The 19,697-nt window shown below is 41.6% G+C and overlaps 1 protein-coding gene across 2 annotated transcripts in view; it reads left to right on the top strand.

Moving 5' to 3' along the window:
• The first annotated feature begins 956 nt into the window (after nt 1-956).
• The window catches only part of LOC148685786 (cytochrome P450 2C39-like), a 22,538-nt gene continuing 3,797 nt past the window's right edge, over nt 957-19,697 (top strand). The window contains exons 1-9 of one of the 2 annotated variants that reach the window (XM_088669268.1): nt 1,835-1,936; nt 2,265-2,368; nt 7,822-7,984; nt 9,841-9,990; nt 10,170-10,330; nt 12,922-13,098; nt 14,879-15,026; nt 15,992-16,179; nt 19,244-19,385. In XM_088669268.1, coding sequence (XP_088525394.1) covers nt 2,306-2,368; nt 7,822-7,984; nt 9,841-9,990; nt 10,170-10,330; nt 12,922-13,098; nt 14,879-15,026; nt 15,992-16,179; nt 19,244-19,385 — 1,192 coding nt within the window. In that variant the 5' untranslated portion in view covers nt 1,835-1,936; nt 2,265-2,305. Of the gene's footprint in view, nt 1,937-2,264; nt 2,369-7,821; nt 7,985-9,840; nt 9,991-10,169; nt 10,331-12,921; nt 13,099-14,878; nt 15,027-15,991; nt 16,180-19,243; nt 19,386-19,697 lie in introns of both variants that reach the window. The other variant, XM_088669267.1, reaches the window with a different exon arrangement.

The raw sequence follows: 19,697 nt of genomic DNA, 5'->3' as shown, positions 1-19,697 counted from the left end.
AAAACCCACGGTGGTTTTAGATAGGGATTTTTCGACTAACGAATTTTTAGATAGGGTTGCTTCGACTTACGAATTTTTCAGTTTTCAATGCATTCCTATGGCGTTTTTCGACTTACGAATTTTTCGACTTGCGAAGGTGCCTTCGGAACGGATTAAATTCGTAAGTCGAGGCACCACTGTACTGAACTTTGATTTGAAATTTCTCTCAATTATTTGAGCGACACATATCAGGATTAACCATGTTGACTGCCGTATGGTAATCCATGCCTGGAGTACCACATTTCTGGGCTACTTGAATAAAGTGTCAGAAGGCACCTCTAAAGATATGGCCTTCTAAGTGGCATGTATAAAAGGTTAGCAGGAAAACCAGCAGGTGGCAGCTTCTTTGAAGAGAGCCAAACAGCATTAGGGAGAGAACACTCAAGAAATATTCTAATGGGAGTTGCAGTCCAATTCAAGGCACCAGGTTGGCAAAAGCTTGTCTAAAATCACTGATGGCAGAGGAAGTTGTTTGACAGCTGGAGAAACCTGGTTAAACAGGGTTGTCTGGTGCACCAAATAGGACACCAATATGCAACTGCCCAGAATCTTGTGGAGCACCATTGGCAGAAGAGGCAGAGGTGGAGGGCATCTCAGCAGTTTCTGGGGGAGTTTTTAGATACGACTTTATCTGAGAGAATTGGTTCTGATTTGAATTGCTCTGAGGAGACTATCTAGGAAGTTAGATAGGATGACCATGTTGAGTGTCTGGGGAAGGTATACAGACAGGAGTTAATTGGAGGGCTGAGTTTGAGCCAGGGGAGGTAGAAGCTGTGGGAATACAGACTGCCTGGGTCTCCTTCCAGTCAGGAGGGGAGAGTTATTCTAGGAAAATAAGGCTCCCAAGGGGTCTGGAAACCTTAAAGAGAAACCAGCAGACCCTTTGCTTGGAAATTAAACAAAGGGTCTGCTGGTTTCTCTTTAAGGTTTCCAGACTCAAAAGAGAACAGGGCAATTAAAGGCACAGAGGACCTGTCCTATTGAGTCTAGCAACCCTAACAATAATTATGCAATTTTGAGACAATTATCAGCTGGTCACGTCTGTTTTATGGTTGACTACTCAGGAGTAGACCCATTAAAATTAGTGGACATGGCTGATTTAGGTCTGTTAATTTCAATGGGTCTTCTTTGAGTACAACTTAGTTGGCTACAACCTCACATCTCTAGGAAGTGAGCCCTAGTAAAATGTAAAAATGGCTAAAATGTTTTACATTGTTTTTAACGGTTCTAATATTGGTTCCTCTGCTTTGTTTTTGTCAGGTTGATGTTGGTTAAATTTTTAGTTGGTGTTGGTGGTTAGTTTAATTTGGGTATAACTGTAACTGTTGATTGTTATTATTGGTTTCTATTGATTTATTGTATTGTTGCTTGTATAGGATATTCTGTTTTTTTTAAAAGGGATCATTTTGATTTCATAAATGTACGATACACAATGTTTTCCAAATGCCTCTCACTTGAAATCATTATTATTGCAGTAGATTTTAAATGCATTTCGTCTCTTTTAATTGAGTGACACATATAATAATGATTAGAGCGTATGACTGTAGTGCGTGCCTTGAGAGTTGCAAAATTACATAAGATGCCAGAAAACCTGTTTGTCTTTTACAACAGCATATATAAGTAGGAAAAAGAGAGAGAGGTTCTGTTGTCGCTGAGGAATGCAAAAAGCCTTTTGAACCCAATAAGGCATTGTAGCAAGAAACAAGGTGAAAGAGACAGCAAGAGAAGGATGGAGATACGGGCATTTTTGATTGCTCTGCTGGTGGCGCTTCTGATTCTGCACTACCTGAAACAGCTTTGGTCACGCAGGCATTACCCTCCAGGACCTCTCCAGCTTCCTCTCATTGGAGGTGCATGGCGGATTGGATTGAAGTTTCGTGAAGATACTTTAATTATGGTACTTATTTCTTACTGTAACTTTGTCTAATGTGAGCAATTGTTTCATTTATTTTCCCCAACCTTTTTGATATTTAAGCTTAAACAGTAGCATCAGTTTCAGATAGGTTAAAACGGTAAATGCAATGGCCACACAAATTATTCTAAACAGTGCTATTTTTCCGGGGGGGGGGCGGGGAGATTGTGCTGGAACTCACCATGAACGCCTCCCTTGTTCTCTTATAATGGCAAGGGTGCAGACCTGAGCAGTGCCAGGACTGAGATCTGGCAAGTTTTGACTGGAAAAACTTACTTCTAAATGCATCTCTCCAGTTAATACTATTCTTTAGTTGTTGTTGTCGTTTAGTCGTGTCCGACTCTTCGTGACCCCATGGACCAGAGCACACCAGGCACTCCTGTCTTGCACTGCCTCCCGCAGTTTGGTCAAACTCAGGTTCGTAGCTTCGAGAACACTGTCCAACCATCTCGTCCTCTGTCGTCCCCTTCTCCTAGTGCCCTCAATCTTTCCCAACATCAAGGTCTTTTCCAGGGAGTCTTCTCTTCTCATGAGGTGGCCAAAGTCTTGGAGCCTCAGCTTCACGATCTGTCCTTCCAGGGAGCACTCAGGGCTGATTTCCTTCAGAATGGATAGGTTTGGTCTTTTAGCAGTCCATGGGACTCTCAAGAGTCTCCTCCAGCACCATAATTCAAAAGCATCAATTCTTCGGCGATCAGCCTTCTTTATGGTCCAGCTCTCACTTCCATACATCACTACTGGGAAAACCATAGCTTTAACTCTACGGACCTTTGTCGGCAAGGTGATGTCTCTGCTTTTTAAGATGCTGTCTAGGTTTGTCATTGCTTTTCTCCCAAGAAGCAGGCGTCTTTTAATTTTATGACTGCTGTCACCATCTGCAGTGATCATGGAACCGAAGAAAGTAAAATCTCTCACTGCCTCCATTTCTTCCCCTTCTATTTGCCAGGAGGTGATGGGACCAGTGGCCATGATCTTCGTTTTTTGATGTTGAGCTTCAGACCATATTTTGCGCTCTCCTCTTTCACCCTCATTAAAAGGTTATTTAATTCCTCCTCCCTTTCTGCCATCAAGGTTGTGTCATCAGCATATCTGAGGTTGTTGATCTTTCTTCTGGCAATCTTAATTCTGGTTTGGGATTCATCCAGTCCAGCCTTTTGCATGATGAATTCTGCATATAAGTTAAATAAGCAGGGAGACAATAAGCCGGGAGACAATTCTCTAGTAGGCTTGCTATATTTTAAAGAGCAAAACAGAGGCAGCATTTGCCAACTTCTACTTTCTTGCACTGCTCTACGTTTGGGGTGGTGTGCAATAATATAAATTCTGTACCGCAGAAAATATTAGGCATTCATTTCATTAAAACATATATTTACATGTTGTTACTACAGCAGGTTGTTAGTATGCATACCAATTAATAAGCTACTTGATTTTATTAGCCCTATTCATGGCTGTTTAAATCTCTGATCATTTATTTTAATTGCTTTGGTTTAATCCTGAGAGATACAGATATTCCAGTTAGATACTGCAGCAACCAATACTGGTACGGAACAAACAAGTTATTCTTCTTTCTTCTTCTTTGGATCACTCGTAGCCAGGTGATGGGACCAGTGGCCATGATCTTGGTTTTTTTGATGTTGAGCTTTAGACCATATTTTGCGCTCTCCTCTTTCACCCTCATTAAAAGCTTATTTAATTCCTCCTCCCTTTCTGCCATCAAGGTTGTGTCATCAGCATATCTGAGGTTGTTGATATTTCTTCCGGCAATCTTAATTCCGGTTTGGGATTCATCTAGTCCAGCCTTTCGCATGATGAATTCTGCATATAAGTTAAATAAGCAGGGAGACAATATACAACCTTGTCGTACTCCTTTCCCAATTTTGAACCAATCAGTTGTTCCATATCCAGTTCTAACTGTAGCTTCTTGTCCCACATAGAGATTTCTCAGGAGACAGGTGAGGTGATCAGGCACTCCCATTTCTTTAAGAACTTTCCATAGTTTGCTGTGGTCGACACAGTCAAAGGCTTTTGCATAGTCAATGAAGCAGAAGTAGACATTTTTCTGGAACTCTCTAGCTTTCTCCATAATCCAGCGCATGTTTGCTATTTGGTCTCTGGTTCCTCTGCCCCTTCGAAATCCAGCTTGCACTTCTGGGAGTTCTCGGTCCACATACTGCCTAAGCCTGCCTTGTAGAATTTTAAGCATAACCTTGCTAGCGTGTGAAATGAGCGCAATTGTGCGGTAGTTGGAGCATTCTTTGGCACTGCCCTTCTTTGGAATTGGGATGTAGACTGATCTTCTCCAATCCTCTGGGCATTGCTGAGTTTTCCAAACTTGCTGGCATATTGGGTGTAGCACCTTAACAGCATCATCTTTTAAAATTTTAAATAGTTCAGCTGGAATATCATCACTTCCACTGGCCTTGTTATTAGCAGTGCTTTCTAAGGCCCATTTGACTTCACTCTCCAAGATGTCTGGCTCAAGGTCAGCAACCACACTACCTGGGGTGTACGAGACCTCCATATCCTTCTGGTATAATTCCTCTGTGTATTCTTGCCACCTCTTCTTGATGTCTTCTGCTTCTGTTAGGTCCTTACCACTTTTGTCCTTTATTATGGTAATCTTTGTACGAAATGTTCCTTTCATATCTCCAATTTTCTTGAACAGATCTCTGGTTTTCCCCATTCTATTGTTTTCCTCTATTTCTTTGCATTGCTCATTTAAGAAGACCCTCTTGTCTCTCCTTGCTGTTTTTTGGAAATCTGCATTCAGTTTCCTGTATCTTTCCCTATCTCCCTTGCATTTTGCTTGTCTCCTCTCCTCCGCTATTTGTAAGGCCTCATTGGACAGCCATTTTGCTTTCTTGCATTTCCTTTTCCTTGGGATGGTTTTCGTTGCTGCCTCCTGTATAATGTTACGAGCCTCCATCCATAGTTCTTCAGGCACTCTGTCCACCAAATCTAAATCCTTAAACCTGTTCCTCACTTCCACTGTGTATTCATAAGAGATTTGATTCAGATTGTATCTTACTGGCCCAGTGGTTTTTCCTACTTTCTTCAGTTTAAGCTGGAATTTTGCTATAAGAAGCTGATGATCTGAGTTACAGTCAGCTCCAGGTCTTGTTTTTGCTGACTGTATAGAGCTTCTCCATCTTTGGCTGCAGAGAATATAATCAATCTGATTTCGATGCTGCCCATTTGGTGATATCCATGTGTAGAGTCGTCTCTTGTGTTGTTGGAAGAGAGTGTTTGTGATGACCAGCTTGTTCTCTTGACAGAACTCTATTAGCCTTTGCCCTGCTTCATTTTGAACTCCAAGGCCAAACTTGCCAGTTGTTCCTTTTATCTCTTGATTCCCCACTTTAGCATTCCAATCCCCTGTAATGAGAAGAACATCCTTCTTTGGTGTCATTTCTAGAAGGTGTTGTAGGTCTTCATAGAATTGGTCAATTTCACTTTCTTCAGCACGGGTAGTTGGTGCATAAACTTGGATTACTGTGATGTTAAAAGGTCTGCCTTGGATTCGTATCGAGATCATTTTGTCATTTTTGAGATTGCATCCCATTACAGCTTTTGCCACTCTTTTGTTGACTATGAGGGCCACTCCATTTCTTCTACAGGATTCTTGCCCACAGTAGTAGATATGATAGTCACCCGAACTGAATTCGCCCATTCCCTTCCATTTTAGTTCACTGATGCCCAGGATGTCGATATTTATTCTTGTCATCTCATTTTTGACCACATCCAGCTTACCTCCATTCATGGTTCTTACATTCCAGGTTCCTATGCAATATTTTTCTTTACAGCATCGGACTTTCCTTTCGCTTCTATTTAATTTAAATCCTGCCAATTCCCCAAATTCTAGAATTTTCTCTATCACCTTAGGGAGAGAGTTTTTCGGATCCTCTATCATAATTGCTAAATCATCAGCAAAGGCTTTCAATTTTAATTATTCCTTCCCAGTTTTTATCCCTATAATCTCTTTTTCTGCTCTTATGTTTCTTTCAAGTACCGGTACTTCCAGGACCAAGATGAACAACAGCTGTGATAACGGACATCCTTGCCTAGTTGCTTTTTGTATTTTACATTCCTTCGTTAACACCTGATTTACAATTAATTTCGCATCCTGTTCTGAATATATTGCTCACATTCCTTTTAGAAATTTATCACCACAATTAATTTCTTCAAGCAGTTTTTTCATAAAATCCCAGGACACATTGTCAAAAGCTTTTTTGGCATCTATAAACACCATTGCCGTTTTTTTCTTCATTTTTTACCTCCAGTTATTCTATCACATTTAGAATATTTCTTATATTCTCCTTCATTTGTCTACCTGGAAGAAACCCTGCTTGGTCTTGGTGTATATATTCACCTAATTTCCCCCCCCCATCCTATTAGCCAAAATATTTGCAAATAAATTATAATCGTTATTTAATAATGAAATAGGCCTATAATTTTTTATTTGCATTAGATCCAAATCTTGTTTTGGAATTACTGTTATATAAGCTTCCTTCCATGTTCCTGGGATTTCACCTGTCTTTAAAATCTCATTCATCACATCTTTTAATGGATTCACTAATTGTTCACTTAACTTTTTATACCATTAGTCCATCTGGCCTTGGAGACTTTTTGTCCAATTTATTGCCTCTAAAGCTTCTTGAGCTGTTATTTGGGTATTTAGAATCACTAATTGTTCCTCTTTTATTTTTGGCAGATTAGTATTTTTTATATATTCCTCTATTTTGGAAATTTTTTCATTTCCTTTTTTTATAGAGATCTGAGAAATATTTCACAAATGCATCTCTTATTTCCTTCATCTAATCCGTAATTTCCCCCTTTACATTAATTTTATTAATGAAATTTCTTTGTTCACTTTTTTCAATTGCCATGCTAACAATTTTCCTGATTTATTGGCATGCTCAAAATATTTCTGCTTCACTCTTTTTATTTTCCAACTTATTTCTTCATTCACTATCATAGAGTATTGGGTTTGTAATACAGTGGTACCTCGACTTACGAAGGCGATCCATTCTGCGGCGCTCTTCGTAAGTCGAAACCTTCGGATGTTGAAGCGTCCATTTTGCGCATGCGCAAAGTGTGATTTTGCGCTTTGCGCACACTGCTTCTGCGCATGCGGCGAAAATACTTCTGGGTTTGCCAACTCCGTAAGTCGAAACCTTCGGAAGTCAAGGCATTCGGATGTCGAGGTACTAATGTATTTTAATTGCCTGCTTTACTGACTCTTTGTTAGCTTTTTTTGACAGTTCCTTCTCCTTTTCTGCGATTTGTTCCTTCTTCTTTTCTGTGATTTGTGTTCCTGAGCACCCTAAATTACTTTGTTAGTTTTCCATAAGGGCCATATTCCATATACTATCCCACCATACCTCTAGGGTTAAGTTAGTAGCTGTTTTCCAGGTCTGCACTATTATATTTCTAGTTCTACTTTATCTCTTACCATATGTTTATATGATGGTAGTACTCCTGTTGTGTAGGTCAGAAGTGAGTTCCAGTGATATAAGTTAGCATATGCTAAGCTGGTGCCACAACTGCTGCCCACCCCAAAGTGAATGACCAATGGTCAGAGATTATGGGAGCTGCAGTCCAGCAACATCTGGTGGACTACAGTTTCCACATCTCTGGACTGGGGTTATGGATGGACGAGGGAAGGAAGGGTATGATGTTAAGAAAATGAATCAAAAATGAGATGAGAATAAGCAGCAATCTGGAAAGGAAAGGAAACCTTGTGGGGGAGAGAGGAGATGCACACATGGCCAGAAACTGCAAAGGTGGGGAAGGCTGAAGTTCATGTTGAAATAATCATCTGCTTGCTTTGAACCTAATATCTCTCTCCTCCCTAATGACCCAAACGGTAGATGGCAAAGCAATATGGAAACATTTACACCATATGGGGAGGACCCCTAGCCTTTGTAGTACTGTCTGGATATGAAGTAGTGAAAGAAGCACTCATTGACCGCTCTGAAGAATTCTCTGAGAGACTAGAGACGGCATTCCTTAATGAAGTAGTAAAAGGAAGGGGTAAGTAGTCAAGAACGAGAAGTCCTACTGTTATTTCCCCCAGGCAAAACATTTAAGGGGGGTATCTGGAAAAAGAGAACAAAGGATCTCTCTTAATGTTGCAGTCAACAGAAAATGGGTTGTATCCAGTGTTAGCTCTACTCACAGTAGACCCATTACAGTTAATGGACACAGCTAACTTAGGTCTGTTAATTTCAATGGGTCTACCTTGAGTACAACTTAGTAGGCTCAAGAAGAAGTTTAGCCTGGAAAAGAAGAGACTAAGAGGAGATATCTAAAGGATTGTCACTTGGAAGATGGAGCAAGCTTGTTTTCTCCTGCTCTGGACGGTAGAACTCGAACCAATGGCTTCAAGTTACAAGAACAGAGATTCTGACTAAACATATGGAAAAACTTTCTGACAGTAAGAGCTGTTCGGCTGTGCAACAGTCTGCCTCAGGAGGTTGTGGACTCTCTTTCCTTGGAGGTTTTTAAGCAGAGGTTGGATGGCCATCTCTCTTGGATGCTTTAGCTGAGATTCCTGCATTGCAGGGGGTTGGACTACATGACCCTTGTGTCCCTTCCAACCCTAAGATTATATTATTCTATGATTCTATGATCAATCAGAAGAACTGGCACTATTACAGGTGCCACATAATAAGTGTTCCGTATTTGTAAGAACTTGGAGGTTTAGTGCATCAGAGTCCACACTTTGAAACTTCCTGCCTATTGAGACCAGGCAGGCTCTTTACTCTTTGGGGTGTCTAAAAACATCCTTGTTTAGACATGCCTACCCAGATGCTTAGAAAGCTGAGGCAAATTTAATCTGTTTTAGTATTTTAGCTTTTGTATATTTTAAAGGAGGCTTGGAAATTTTTCTCGATTTGATTGCCTAATTTTTGTGTGAACTGCTTCGAATCTTTTTTTACTATAAAACAGTGTATGCAATAAATAAATACATACACAAAAGCTATAAAGGGCTAAGTCCAAGATAAGACATACCGGTAGATTGAACCATAGGAGCCAACTCCTGGGGACCGAGAGGGCTTCCGCCTCACAAATAAAATATTAGAGGGGGCTGCCCCCCAAGTTGATGGGCATTGCCATTCAAATAGTGTGTGTGCACCATGTCATGTGATCGATTATGTGGGATAGGGCTTACCTGGGCCCCCACAATATTTTGTTCAAGTTGGCACTCCTGGATCGAACAAGTGACATGTTCCTTACACCTGGCTATGTTGAATAAAAAACAAGTGTGGTGGACCCAACAGAAATAAGCTGCAATTTAAGTTTTTCTGCAGAAAGTATCACTGTATTAAATACTAATTCCCCCCCCCCAGCTCAAAATAATAATTTGTAGAACTGCCCAAAGATCTCACTTTTAGGTGATACCTACTGTAAAGTGCAGGAACTTTAAGCAGAGGTTTGACAGGCATATGTCAAGAATGCTTTGATGGTGTTTCCTGCTTGGCAGGGGGTTGGACTGGATGGCCCTTGTGGTCTCTTCCAACTCTATGATTCTGGAACCATCTGATTTGTGTTCTATTGTCGTACAAACCGAGACACCCAAGACATTTGGGTGAATCACTTGTGAGTGTCTGAGTGCTCAAATAGGTTCTCTCTGGCACTATATTCATTTCATTTTCATTCCATAAATTTTATATACAGCTTGGCTGTAGGGAAAAACAAAACAAAACTCAAAGCGGTTGTACAAAGCATGCATATATTGTAGAGATGTCCATGTAATAGACAGATGTCACCTTTGTTTCAGAGAGACAGAGTAGCTCTTGAGTGCAAAACGTATAGCCTTCTGGTTTAGCTGTTTAATTTTCAACATCAGTTTATGTAAGTAATAATTTCTCACTGATTTTCCATAGGTATTATATTATCAAATGGTCACACCTGGAGGCAACAGAGAAAGTTTGGTGTAGTTACTATGCGGAAGCTGGGGCTGGGGAAGAAAGGCATGGAGCACCAGATAGCAGAGGAGGCCCGTCAGCTTGTGGAGGTTTTTGCACATTCAAAGGGTATGTGGTGATGGGTGATGGTGCTCAGCTGGCATATATTCCAGTCTGAAGAAATCTTTGTGTACTACCTCTGTCCATTTTGGAAAGGAATGTGATAGTTTTGCTTAAATCTAACATAAATATGATCTCAGCATTAACAGGAGTGGCTGAACTAACATAAGTATAATTTCATTTTGCAGAACAACCACTTGACCCCACCTTGCACATCACTAATTCAGTCTCCAATGTGATATGTGCTGTGGCTTTTGGGCACCGATTTGCTCTTGAAGATGAACAGTTTCAGAAACTGATAGAAGCCACTAATCATTTCCTAAAATTTCTGGGTACCCCAACTCATATTGTGAGTAGACATTTTCATTTCTACTGATCCAGACTGGTCCCCCAGAGACTATAAGTCCCCCTATCAGCATTCTGGAATCCATCATGATAGAGGTTAGAGTGTTGGCTTTAGACAACTGGGACCAGGGTTTAAAATTGGTCATAGTCATAGGCCATTTACTAGCTCGCAGCTTAATCTATTTCTCAAGATTATTGTGCAAATTAAAAGATGTGAAGCGACTATGTACACCACCTGGAACTCTTTGGAGGAAAGATGAGATAAAAATGGAACAATGACATAAATACAGGTCATCTAGAGCCCATCTAAATGCAGAAAGAGGATGAGGCCACAATATCTTCACAGTATGGGCATTCCATAGTTTTGGTACCATTATGGAAAATTGGATGTGTCTACTGTCTGGTACAGGAAATTGAATGCAGACTTCAAGGAGAGACAAGAGGGCCTTTTTAAATGAGCAGCGCAAAACAATAGAGGAAAACAATAGAATGGGGGAAAACCAGAGATCTGTTCAAGAAAATTGGAGATATGAAAGGAACATTTTGCGCAAAGATGGACATGATAAAGGAGGAAAATGGTAAGGACCTAACAGAAGCAGAAGACATCAAGAAGAGGTGGCAAGAATACACAGAGGAATTATACCAGAAAAATATGGAGGTCTCGTACACGCCAGGTAGTGCGGTTGCTGACCTTGAGCCAGACATCTTGGAGAGTGAATAATAACAAGGCCAGTGGAAGTGATGATATTCCAGCTGAATTATTTAAAATCATAAAAGATGATGCTGTTAAGATGCTACACTCAATATGCCAGCAAGTTTGGAAAACTCAATAGTGGCCAGAGGATTGGAAAAGATCAGTCTACATCCCAATCCCCAAAAAGGGCAGTGCCAAAGAATGCTCCAACTACTGCACAATTGCGCTCATTTCACATGCTAGCAAGGTTATGCTCAAAATTCTACAAGGCAGGCTAAAGCAGTATGTGGACCAAGAACTCCCAGAAGTACAAGCTGGATTTTGAAGGGGCAGAGGGACCAGAGACCAAATTGCAAACATGCGCTGGATTATGGAGAAAGCCAGAGATTTCCAGAAAAACATTTACTTCTGCTTCATTGACTATGCAAAAGCCTTTGACTGCGTGGACCACAGCAAATTATGGGGGGGGGGTTCTTAAAGAAATGGGAGTGCCTGATCACCTCATCTGTTGCCGGAAGAAATATTTGGACTTTGGCTATGCTGGCTGGTTCTGATGGGGTTGTGGTTCAGTAACATATAGATGGCCAAGGTTTCTTTCCCCTGCTCTAGACTGTTAAGATGTTCAAAGGTCAACATGTTAAAGTTTAAATTGATTTACCCCAGGGGTCAGCAAACTTTTTCAGCAGGGGGCCGGTCCACTGTCCCTCAGACCTTGTGGGGGGGCAGACTACATTTTGAAAAAAATATATGAACTAATTCCTATGCCCCACAAATAACCAAGAGATGCATTTTAAATAAAAGGACACATTCTACTCATGTAAAAACACCAGGCAGGCCCCACAAATAACCCAAAGATGCATTTTAAATAAAAGGACACATTCTACTCATATAAAAACATGCTGATTCCCCCAGGCCTTAGTTTGGGGACCCCAGATTTACCCCTCCAAGGGTGAAAAAGGAACTAGAAAAAAATGGTATCCTGGCTGTTGGCTCTTAAGGTCACAAAATCATAGAATTGTAAGGTTGGAAGGTACCCCAAGGGTTATCTAGTCCAACCCCCTGTTATGCAGGAATCTGAGATAAAGCATCTATGACAGATGGCCACCCAACATCTGTCTAAATATCTCCAAAGAAGGAGGGTCCATATCTTCCACCCCCATTCCTGGGGATCAAATTGATTTGAATGGTTATAGTAAAACCAGGGGCGTAGGAAGATAGGGGCAGTGGGGGCGGTGCGCCCCGAGTGATGCAATCCCAGGGGTGCCATCGCCGCTGCCCGCCCCACCCCCAAATGCCCGCCCCCAAAATGCATGCTACGTCACTGGGGGCAGCACGCCTGCTCTCCGCCCCAGTGGCAGAGCATGAAGCTCCGCCGCTGAGTAAAACATGCAAGCAACTATAATATGTAATATGAACCATGGAAGGAGAAGGGCAGTCATTGGATGTTTCAAAGTTTGTAAAACGTTTAATTTGATATGTAGAAAAATGAAAACTCGTGTGTGTGTGTGTGTGTGTGTGTGTGTCAACAACAAACTATGTACTTGGTTCTTAGCGGGGAGTGAAACTTGAGCAAAATTGAATTTCTTTGCTATCCATATTCTCCGTCCCAAGTCCTGGCCTGGAACAGTGCAGTTTTAGAAGGAAGCCTGAAAGCTGGCAATATATTTCAAACTCTAGTTTTCATTCCACTTTTCAGCCAGGCTTAATGATCATAAACCAGTCATTGTGGAATTCTGAAGATGCTGTTGACACCCACCTTCTTTTCCGCGAGAGTCAAACTAATATACTATCAGCGAGGAATAAACCAGATCATGCTATTTAAGCACTAGCCCACAGGAGTTGATTCATGAACAGTGTGACCAAACCTCTTCATGGCAATGTTTTTGCTATATTTTCTTTAGCTGTGTGAAATATTCCCATGGATTATAAGATATCTCCCAGGGCCCCACAAGAAGGTCTTGTCCTGCACAGAGATGGTGCTTTCCTTTGCAAAGGAGGAGATAGAGAAGCATAAGGAAAACCAGTCTCTGCATGAGCCACAGGATTTCATTGATTTCTATCTACTTCAGATTGAGAAAGTAAGTACTGAATACCAGGACTATAAAACAGGAGGGCTTTGTTCAGAGTACATGTGGGGCACACTGTAATCAAAGTATATCACACCATGCACCCCATAGTTAAATGGTAGTGCAATCCTGAAATTACTTACCAGTAGCCACAAATGCTGTATGCTTAGAGTCTAATGCTCTGTGTGTTTCTGTACACGTTGCTTGGCTATCTTTGCAGCTCTGCAAAATTCAGAGAAATGAGAGTTTTGAAGGATGGCTGAATTTTCACTACTGATATTGCTTCAAAAAGTAAACAACTCTGTATATGCAAAAATTCCTTAACAATACATAACATGCTTATAAGAATATCCTTGTAAGATTATAAGCATGTTATGTATGATCTGTTGTTGTTGTTGTTTAGTCGTTTAGTCGTGTCCGACTCTTCGTGACCCCATGGACCATAGCACGCCAGGCACTCCTGTCTTGCACTGCCTCCCACAGTTTGGTCAAACTCATGTTCGTAGCTTCGAGAACACTGTCCAACCATCTTGTCCTCTGACGTCCCCTTCTCCTAGTGCCCTCAATCTTTCCCAACATCAGGGTCTTTTCCAAGGATTCTTCTCTTCTCATGAGGTGGCCAAAGTATTGGAGCCTCAGCTTCACGATCTGTCCTTCCAGGGAGCACTCAGGCCTGATTTCCTTAAGAATGGATAGGTTTGATCTTCTTGCAGTCCATGGGACTCTCAAGAGTCTCCTCCAGCACCATAATTCAAAAGCATCAATTCTTCGGCGATCAGCCTTCTTTATGGTCCAGCTCTCACTTCCATACATCACTACTGCGAAAACCATAGCTTTAACTATACGGACCTTTGTCGGCAAGGTGATGTCTCTGCTTTTTAAGATGCTGTCTAGGTTTGTCATTGATGTATGATCTAGAGCTCCTTTTTGGGCCAACCAGAAGAACATTCACGAAACAGAGATTGAAATCCTGGGTATCCCGTTGTTGGAGTTCCATCGGGATTGCACCAGCACAAGTATACACATAGAGAGTCGTTCTCATGCACTGATTTCAGGAATATCGATACACTTTGGCTTGGAGATACTGAGTTGCGTATGTCATTATTATTTTGGCATTGTATATATTATTTAAGATTCCATGTATTAGAAGGTTTTGAAATGTTGTACATTATTGTTAAGGAATTATTGCAAACCATATACAGAGTTGTTTAGTTTGTGATTTATCTCTCTGTATTCATTGGGCATGGCCTTGTTTCAAAAAGTACAAATTAAGCAATAATAATTTTAATAATAACTTTATTATTTATACCCCGCCCATCTGGCTGGGTTTTCCCAGCCACTCAGCCTTTAAATGTGACCTGAATCATATCTACCCCACATTCCTAAATGGTACACAGTTGCAGTCCGAAGACAAATAATGCACACTTTGAGTGCCTTGTGACAATAATCTATACTAGAGCTTCTCAAACTTTTCATGTTGATGACACACTTTTTAGATATGCATCATTTTATGACAGAGTTATTCAGTTGTACTAGCAAACTGGAGGTTAAACCAACCCCTTTCCAGCCCCGGGAGGAACTCAGGGAGCATTCACATGACACAACTACACACTGTAATTGACACACTAACATGTCGTGACACACAGTTTGGAAAGCACTGATCTACTCAATGAAAGAGACTCAAATATATTCAAATGCTCACAGGGCAAGAAGTTGGCAAAAGAAGCTAAAGTAAGTGATAGAGAACAGATTGTAAGGCATATAAGTGACATGCCACCTTTCTTATTTTTAGCACCAGAACAGGAATGATCCAGAGTCTACGTTTAATGAAGAGAACCTGGCTCAATGTATTTTAGACCTCTTTCTAGCAGGGACAGAAACAGCCACCATTTCTCTGAAATGGGCACTTCTTCTTCTGGCAAATCATCCAGATATCCAAGGTGAGAGGGGTAGACATGTGCAATGGGAGCCAAAAGACAAGAGCATATTGGAATAAGCTAAATGTTTCAATGGAAGATCATTCTTCTTCACAAATCTCATGGAAGATCATTCTTCTTCACAAATGTTTCCTTATACAGATTCTGGAACTTGAGTGGCTTTGCAAATACTGTAGAGGGAAGACAATTTGAAGACTGAGATGGTCAAAGGAAGGGAGAGAAAGAGATGAATGTTTTTGCCAGTGGTCATGGTGAATCCAGCAGTCCAGGTGCCCTTCATGACAAACCCCAAGCCATGCCCCTTCTAAAACTCTGCAACCAAAATGAAATGTTGACCAATGCACAGATTATGACTTAATGAAGTCATGTTTTTTTCTTACTCCCCGCCCTTCCACTTTGCTTAACATCCAGCTTGGAAGAATTCTGGTAGACCTGCTCACTCCCTTGTGACATTTTGGTTGGCCATGATATCGTTCCAAATATAAGTAGCAGCTGAGATTAGGGAATCTTTCAACTTTCCAGACCTAGGAACTCACCTTTAGCTGAGAAATGTTTTTGGAGGAGCACTCCTTAATTTTTTACCAGATATTTATATGATGGCAGTGCTGGTGTTGCAACCTACTTTAGGTCAGGAAAAAACCTTGACCCATCAGTGGAAGTAGCAGTTAGAATGTCAAACTAGGATTGAGAAAACCCGGGTTCAAATTCTGATACAGGTATGTAACCCTCTGGGTGGCCTTAGACTAGTTCATATTTTTCAGATTAACCTATTCTCCCAGGTTACTAATGAGGTTTAAAAAGAGCGGAAGAACCACGTACTGAAGTCCTTGGAAGAAAATATGGGCTATAAATGAAATAAATTGGGATTCATTCATATATCTTCTTAGAATAATTTCATGGTAAATAAATGTCCTGGAAAAAAAAACTTCTTGTCAAAATAAACAATACATTTCCACCATTTTCTTCAGATAAAGTCCACAAGGAGATCAAAAATGTTTTAGGTTCTGCTCACTCAATCTGCTATCAAGATAAGAAGAAACTGCCCTACACCAATGCTGTGATTCATGAAATGCAGCGCTTCAAATATATCTTAATAGGTGGACTTCCCAGGCAAACTGCAAAGGATGTGAAGATACATGGTTTTCTTATTCCCAAGGTAACAACGGCATTCTTGTATATCAAGAGCATATAGGGCTGGATCATAAGTGGCTTAAATCTCACTTATGAGCTGCCAAAGCACATGCCCTGGCTCCTAATAGGGCCTACAATGGCCCTACATTATCCTACTTTGCTGCCTCCATTACATCCTAGGGGAACCATTGAGCAGATCTATTCTGTGTCATCCAGAGGTTGGTAACTTCTGACCGGTGGGGTGGATCTCCTGAACACATGGTGACTAGCGGTAACTGGATTGCTAAACATTTCAAGGATAAAGTTGCTTGGCTCTGCAGCAATTTAGATGCTGCTATTATTGAGACTGTGCCAGCTGAGGTGTCCTACAAATTGCCAGGCCCAGTATTGTGGAATCAATTCCAATGCATAATCTCGGGGTTGTGGGTTTGAGCCCCATGTTGGGCAAAAGATTCCTGCATTGCAGGGGACTGGACTAGATGACCCTTGTTGTCCCTTTCAACTCTACAATTCTAGGATTGTTATTCTATTACAGTGGTACCTTGGTTTAAGAACAGCTTAGTTTATGAACAACTTGGATTAAGAACGCTGCAAACCCGGAAGTTGGTGTTTTGGTTTGTGAACTTTGCCTTGGAAGCAGAACATGTTTGACTTCCTGTTGAGTGTGTTCCATTTGTAAATTGAGTCCCCGCTGCTATGGGAAAGCACGCCTTGGTTTAAGAACGCTTTGGTTTAAGAACGGACTTCCGGAATGGATTAAGTTCATAAACCAAGGTATCACTGTATTATTATTATTATTATGTTTAATGCATCCTGAGGATGTGGCCATGACACTTGAAGTGATGTGCCCAAATACCTGCTCATTCTATATATATCCTGCCTTCTTAAAGCTAACTGGGGTGGGGTGACTGGATTGATCAGAGGTTTGTTAAATGCATCTTTGTGTGATGGAGTGGTGCCTGTTGCCCTTAAAGAGGCAGTGGTGTTCCACTTCTCAAAAAGCCTACTCTAGACCCAATGGAGTGTAATAACGATAGACGGGCTGCCAACACACCTTTCTTAGCAAAGGCGTTTGAGATGGTGGTTGGAGAACAACAGGTATTCCTGCATACTCTCCAACTGCTCTGAAAATGCTGGGACTGTCACAAAAGCCCTTCAGCCATCATGGCTTCTGACTCTGTGATGCAGAGTTCTGAATTCCCAGATGAAAACCTTTCCCACCAACCACCACACTTCTCTCTATGGCTTAAAATGAACCAGACTAAATTCCTAGCGAAGAAGGGATTCGGGGAGGTGGGGAGGGGTCCTCCAGAGCAAAAATTAATCCCTCCAAACCCCCTTCTTGTCTGGCTTCTTATGTGGATTGGAAAAAGGCATTGATCTCTCCCATGAGCTGAACCCACTCAGGATTCACCACAGCACCACGATGCTGCAGTTGCTTACAAATTCCTAATTTGCTCAGTAGTTCGAAACACTATAAAAGGGAAGTTTATGTATCCCTGAACTCAAAAGTTTATATGTCCCTGGACCTCAAAATAAACATTGGGATTTTGGGGTGAGTGATGGAGAGTGTATTGAGTCATTCACTTCGTGAAACTGAAAGTAGATTCAAAAAGCAGAGAGAGCTGAATTGTTTAGTCTACAAAGTAAACATCTGAAGATGTGCAGTTCCTACAGGAGACAGTGAGCTGTATTTTTCCAGTCTCCGCTTATCTCTCTAGCAAGCAAGAGAGTGAGAGAGCATTTCTGCATTGCCTTTAAGCGAACCTTTACTGCTGTAGTAGTAACTGCTTGTAAAATGAAACCTTTATACATTTTATAGCCTGCTCAAATAAATAACTTACTTGACTGATCTTTCTTGTTTCCATTTATTGCCTTTTGTGTGCAACCAGCCCTTTAAATGTGTTTCCAGGGAGGCTGCGCTGATTGACCACTCTGCTTATTTTAGGATGGGCACACGTGGAAGTGTTGCCAGACCCAGAGATTTATGATTTGGAGATCATAAAATATTTAACATGGGATTCCATGTGCTGCTCTGGTTTGCCAGAAGCGGCTTTGTCATGCTGGCCACATGACCTGGAAGCTATACGCCGGCTCCCTTAGCCAATTATGCGAGATGAGCGCGCAACCCCAGAGTCGGTCACGACTGGACCTAATGGTCAGGGGTCCCTTTACCTTTACCTTTACCCCATATCATACACCTGCACAATCACAACAATTATTGTTCAAAGTTACCATGTTTCCAAAATGCTCATAAATGCATGACATCACATAGTCTCCACACACACAAACATATAAAAGGTAAAGGGACCCCTGACCATTAGGTCCAGTCATGACCGACTCTGGGGTTGCGGCCCTCATCTTGCTCTATTGGCTGAGGGAGTCGGCGTACAGCTTCCAGGTCATGTGGCCAGCATAACAAAGTCACTTCTGGCGAACCAGAATAGCGCACGGAAACACCGTTTACCTTCCTGCTGTATTTATCTACTTGCACTTTGACGTGCTTTCGAACTGCTAGGTTGGCAGGAGCAGGGACCGAGCAACAGGAGCTCACCCCGTCACGGGGATTCAAACCGCCAACCTTCTGATCGGCAAGCACTAGGCTCTGTTGTTTCACCCACAGTGCCAGCCGCGTCCCTATACACAAATATATAGTAAGCTGTATTTATTGATTTGAGGTTTTCTTTTCTGTCAGGCATCCCTAAATGCAACACATAAATTCAAAGATTTATATGCTTAAAATACTGCAATTTTGTGTGTTTCCTCTAATAACGTTTGTACTTGACCAGGAGGAAATACACAAGCAGTGATACTGAGTTCAGAACAAGTTTCAGAACTGAATCAGCCTTGGTGAATGGCCGTTATTCGCCAGAGGTCTCAGTCTGGATGTTGGGCTTTCCTTTTAAAAGAAGGGTGGGGAGAAGGAAGCCATTCTGTGTTCCTGACTATACAGGCAGGTTTTAATAGGGAGAAAAGCTGAGGATGAATCTGGCCACTGGTCAATGACTTCCCTCCCCTGGAATATAGAGCGACATTTCAGAAATGTGTTGATCTTAGTGTATTCCATGACTATGGTTTCTTCTTTACAGACGACTGGTATCCTTCCTGATCTGCGCTCTGTTCTTCTTGATCCCACACGATGGGAGACACCTGCAGAGTTCAACCCAAATCATTTCTTGGACAAGGATGGGCAATTTGTGGACAGAGAAGAATATCTGGTGTTTGGTGCAGGTAAATGCAGCAGTCCAAGCTATGTTTTGATGTGTAGACATGCATATTGGGCTACTCACAGGAAATGACATCAGCAGCAGCACATGGAAGAGAGAGTAGATAGCACTCTTCCAGGAGCAGTGGCCCTGCCACTCACCAGAACAGGAATGGGAAAGGAAGTGGCAACTTTGGGGAAGCTCTGAGTTGGTGGTGGCGACTCTGCACATACACTTTCAGGGTCTTCCCCACCAACAACCTGAAGCATCTCAGGAGACAGGAGTCCTGATTATTTCCTTAATCCAACTCCTTCCAACTCTATGATTCTTTGAATCT

This window comes from Zootoca vivipara, chromosome 5 (assembly GCF_965207765.1).
Source record: "Zootoca vivipara chromosome 5, rZooViv2.hap1.1, whole genome shotgun sequence".
Classification (NCBI taxonomy): domain Eukaryota; kingdom Metazoa; phylum Chordata; class Lepidosauria; order Squamata; family Lacertidae; genus Zootoca; species Zootoca vivipara.
Note: the sequence above shows the minus strand (reverse complement) of the source record. Positions and strands in the feature narration are given on the sequence as shown.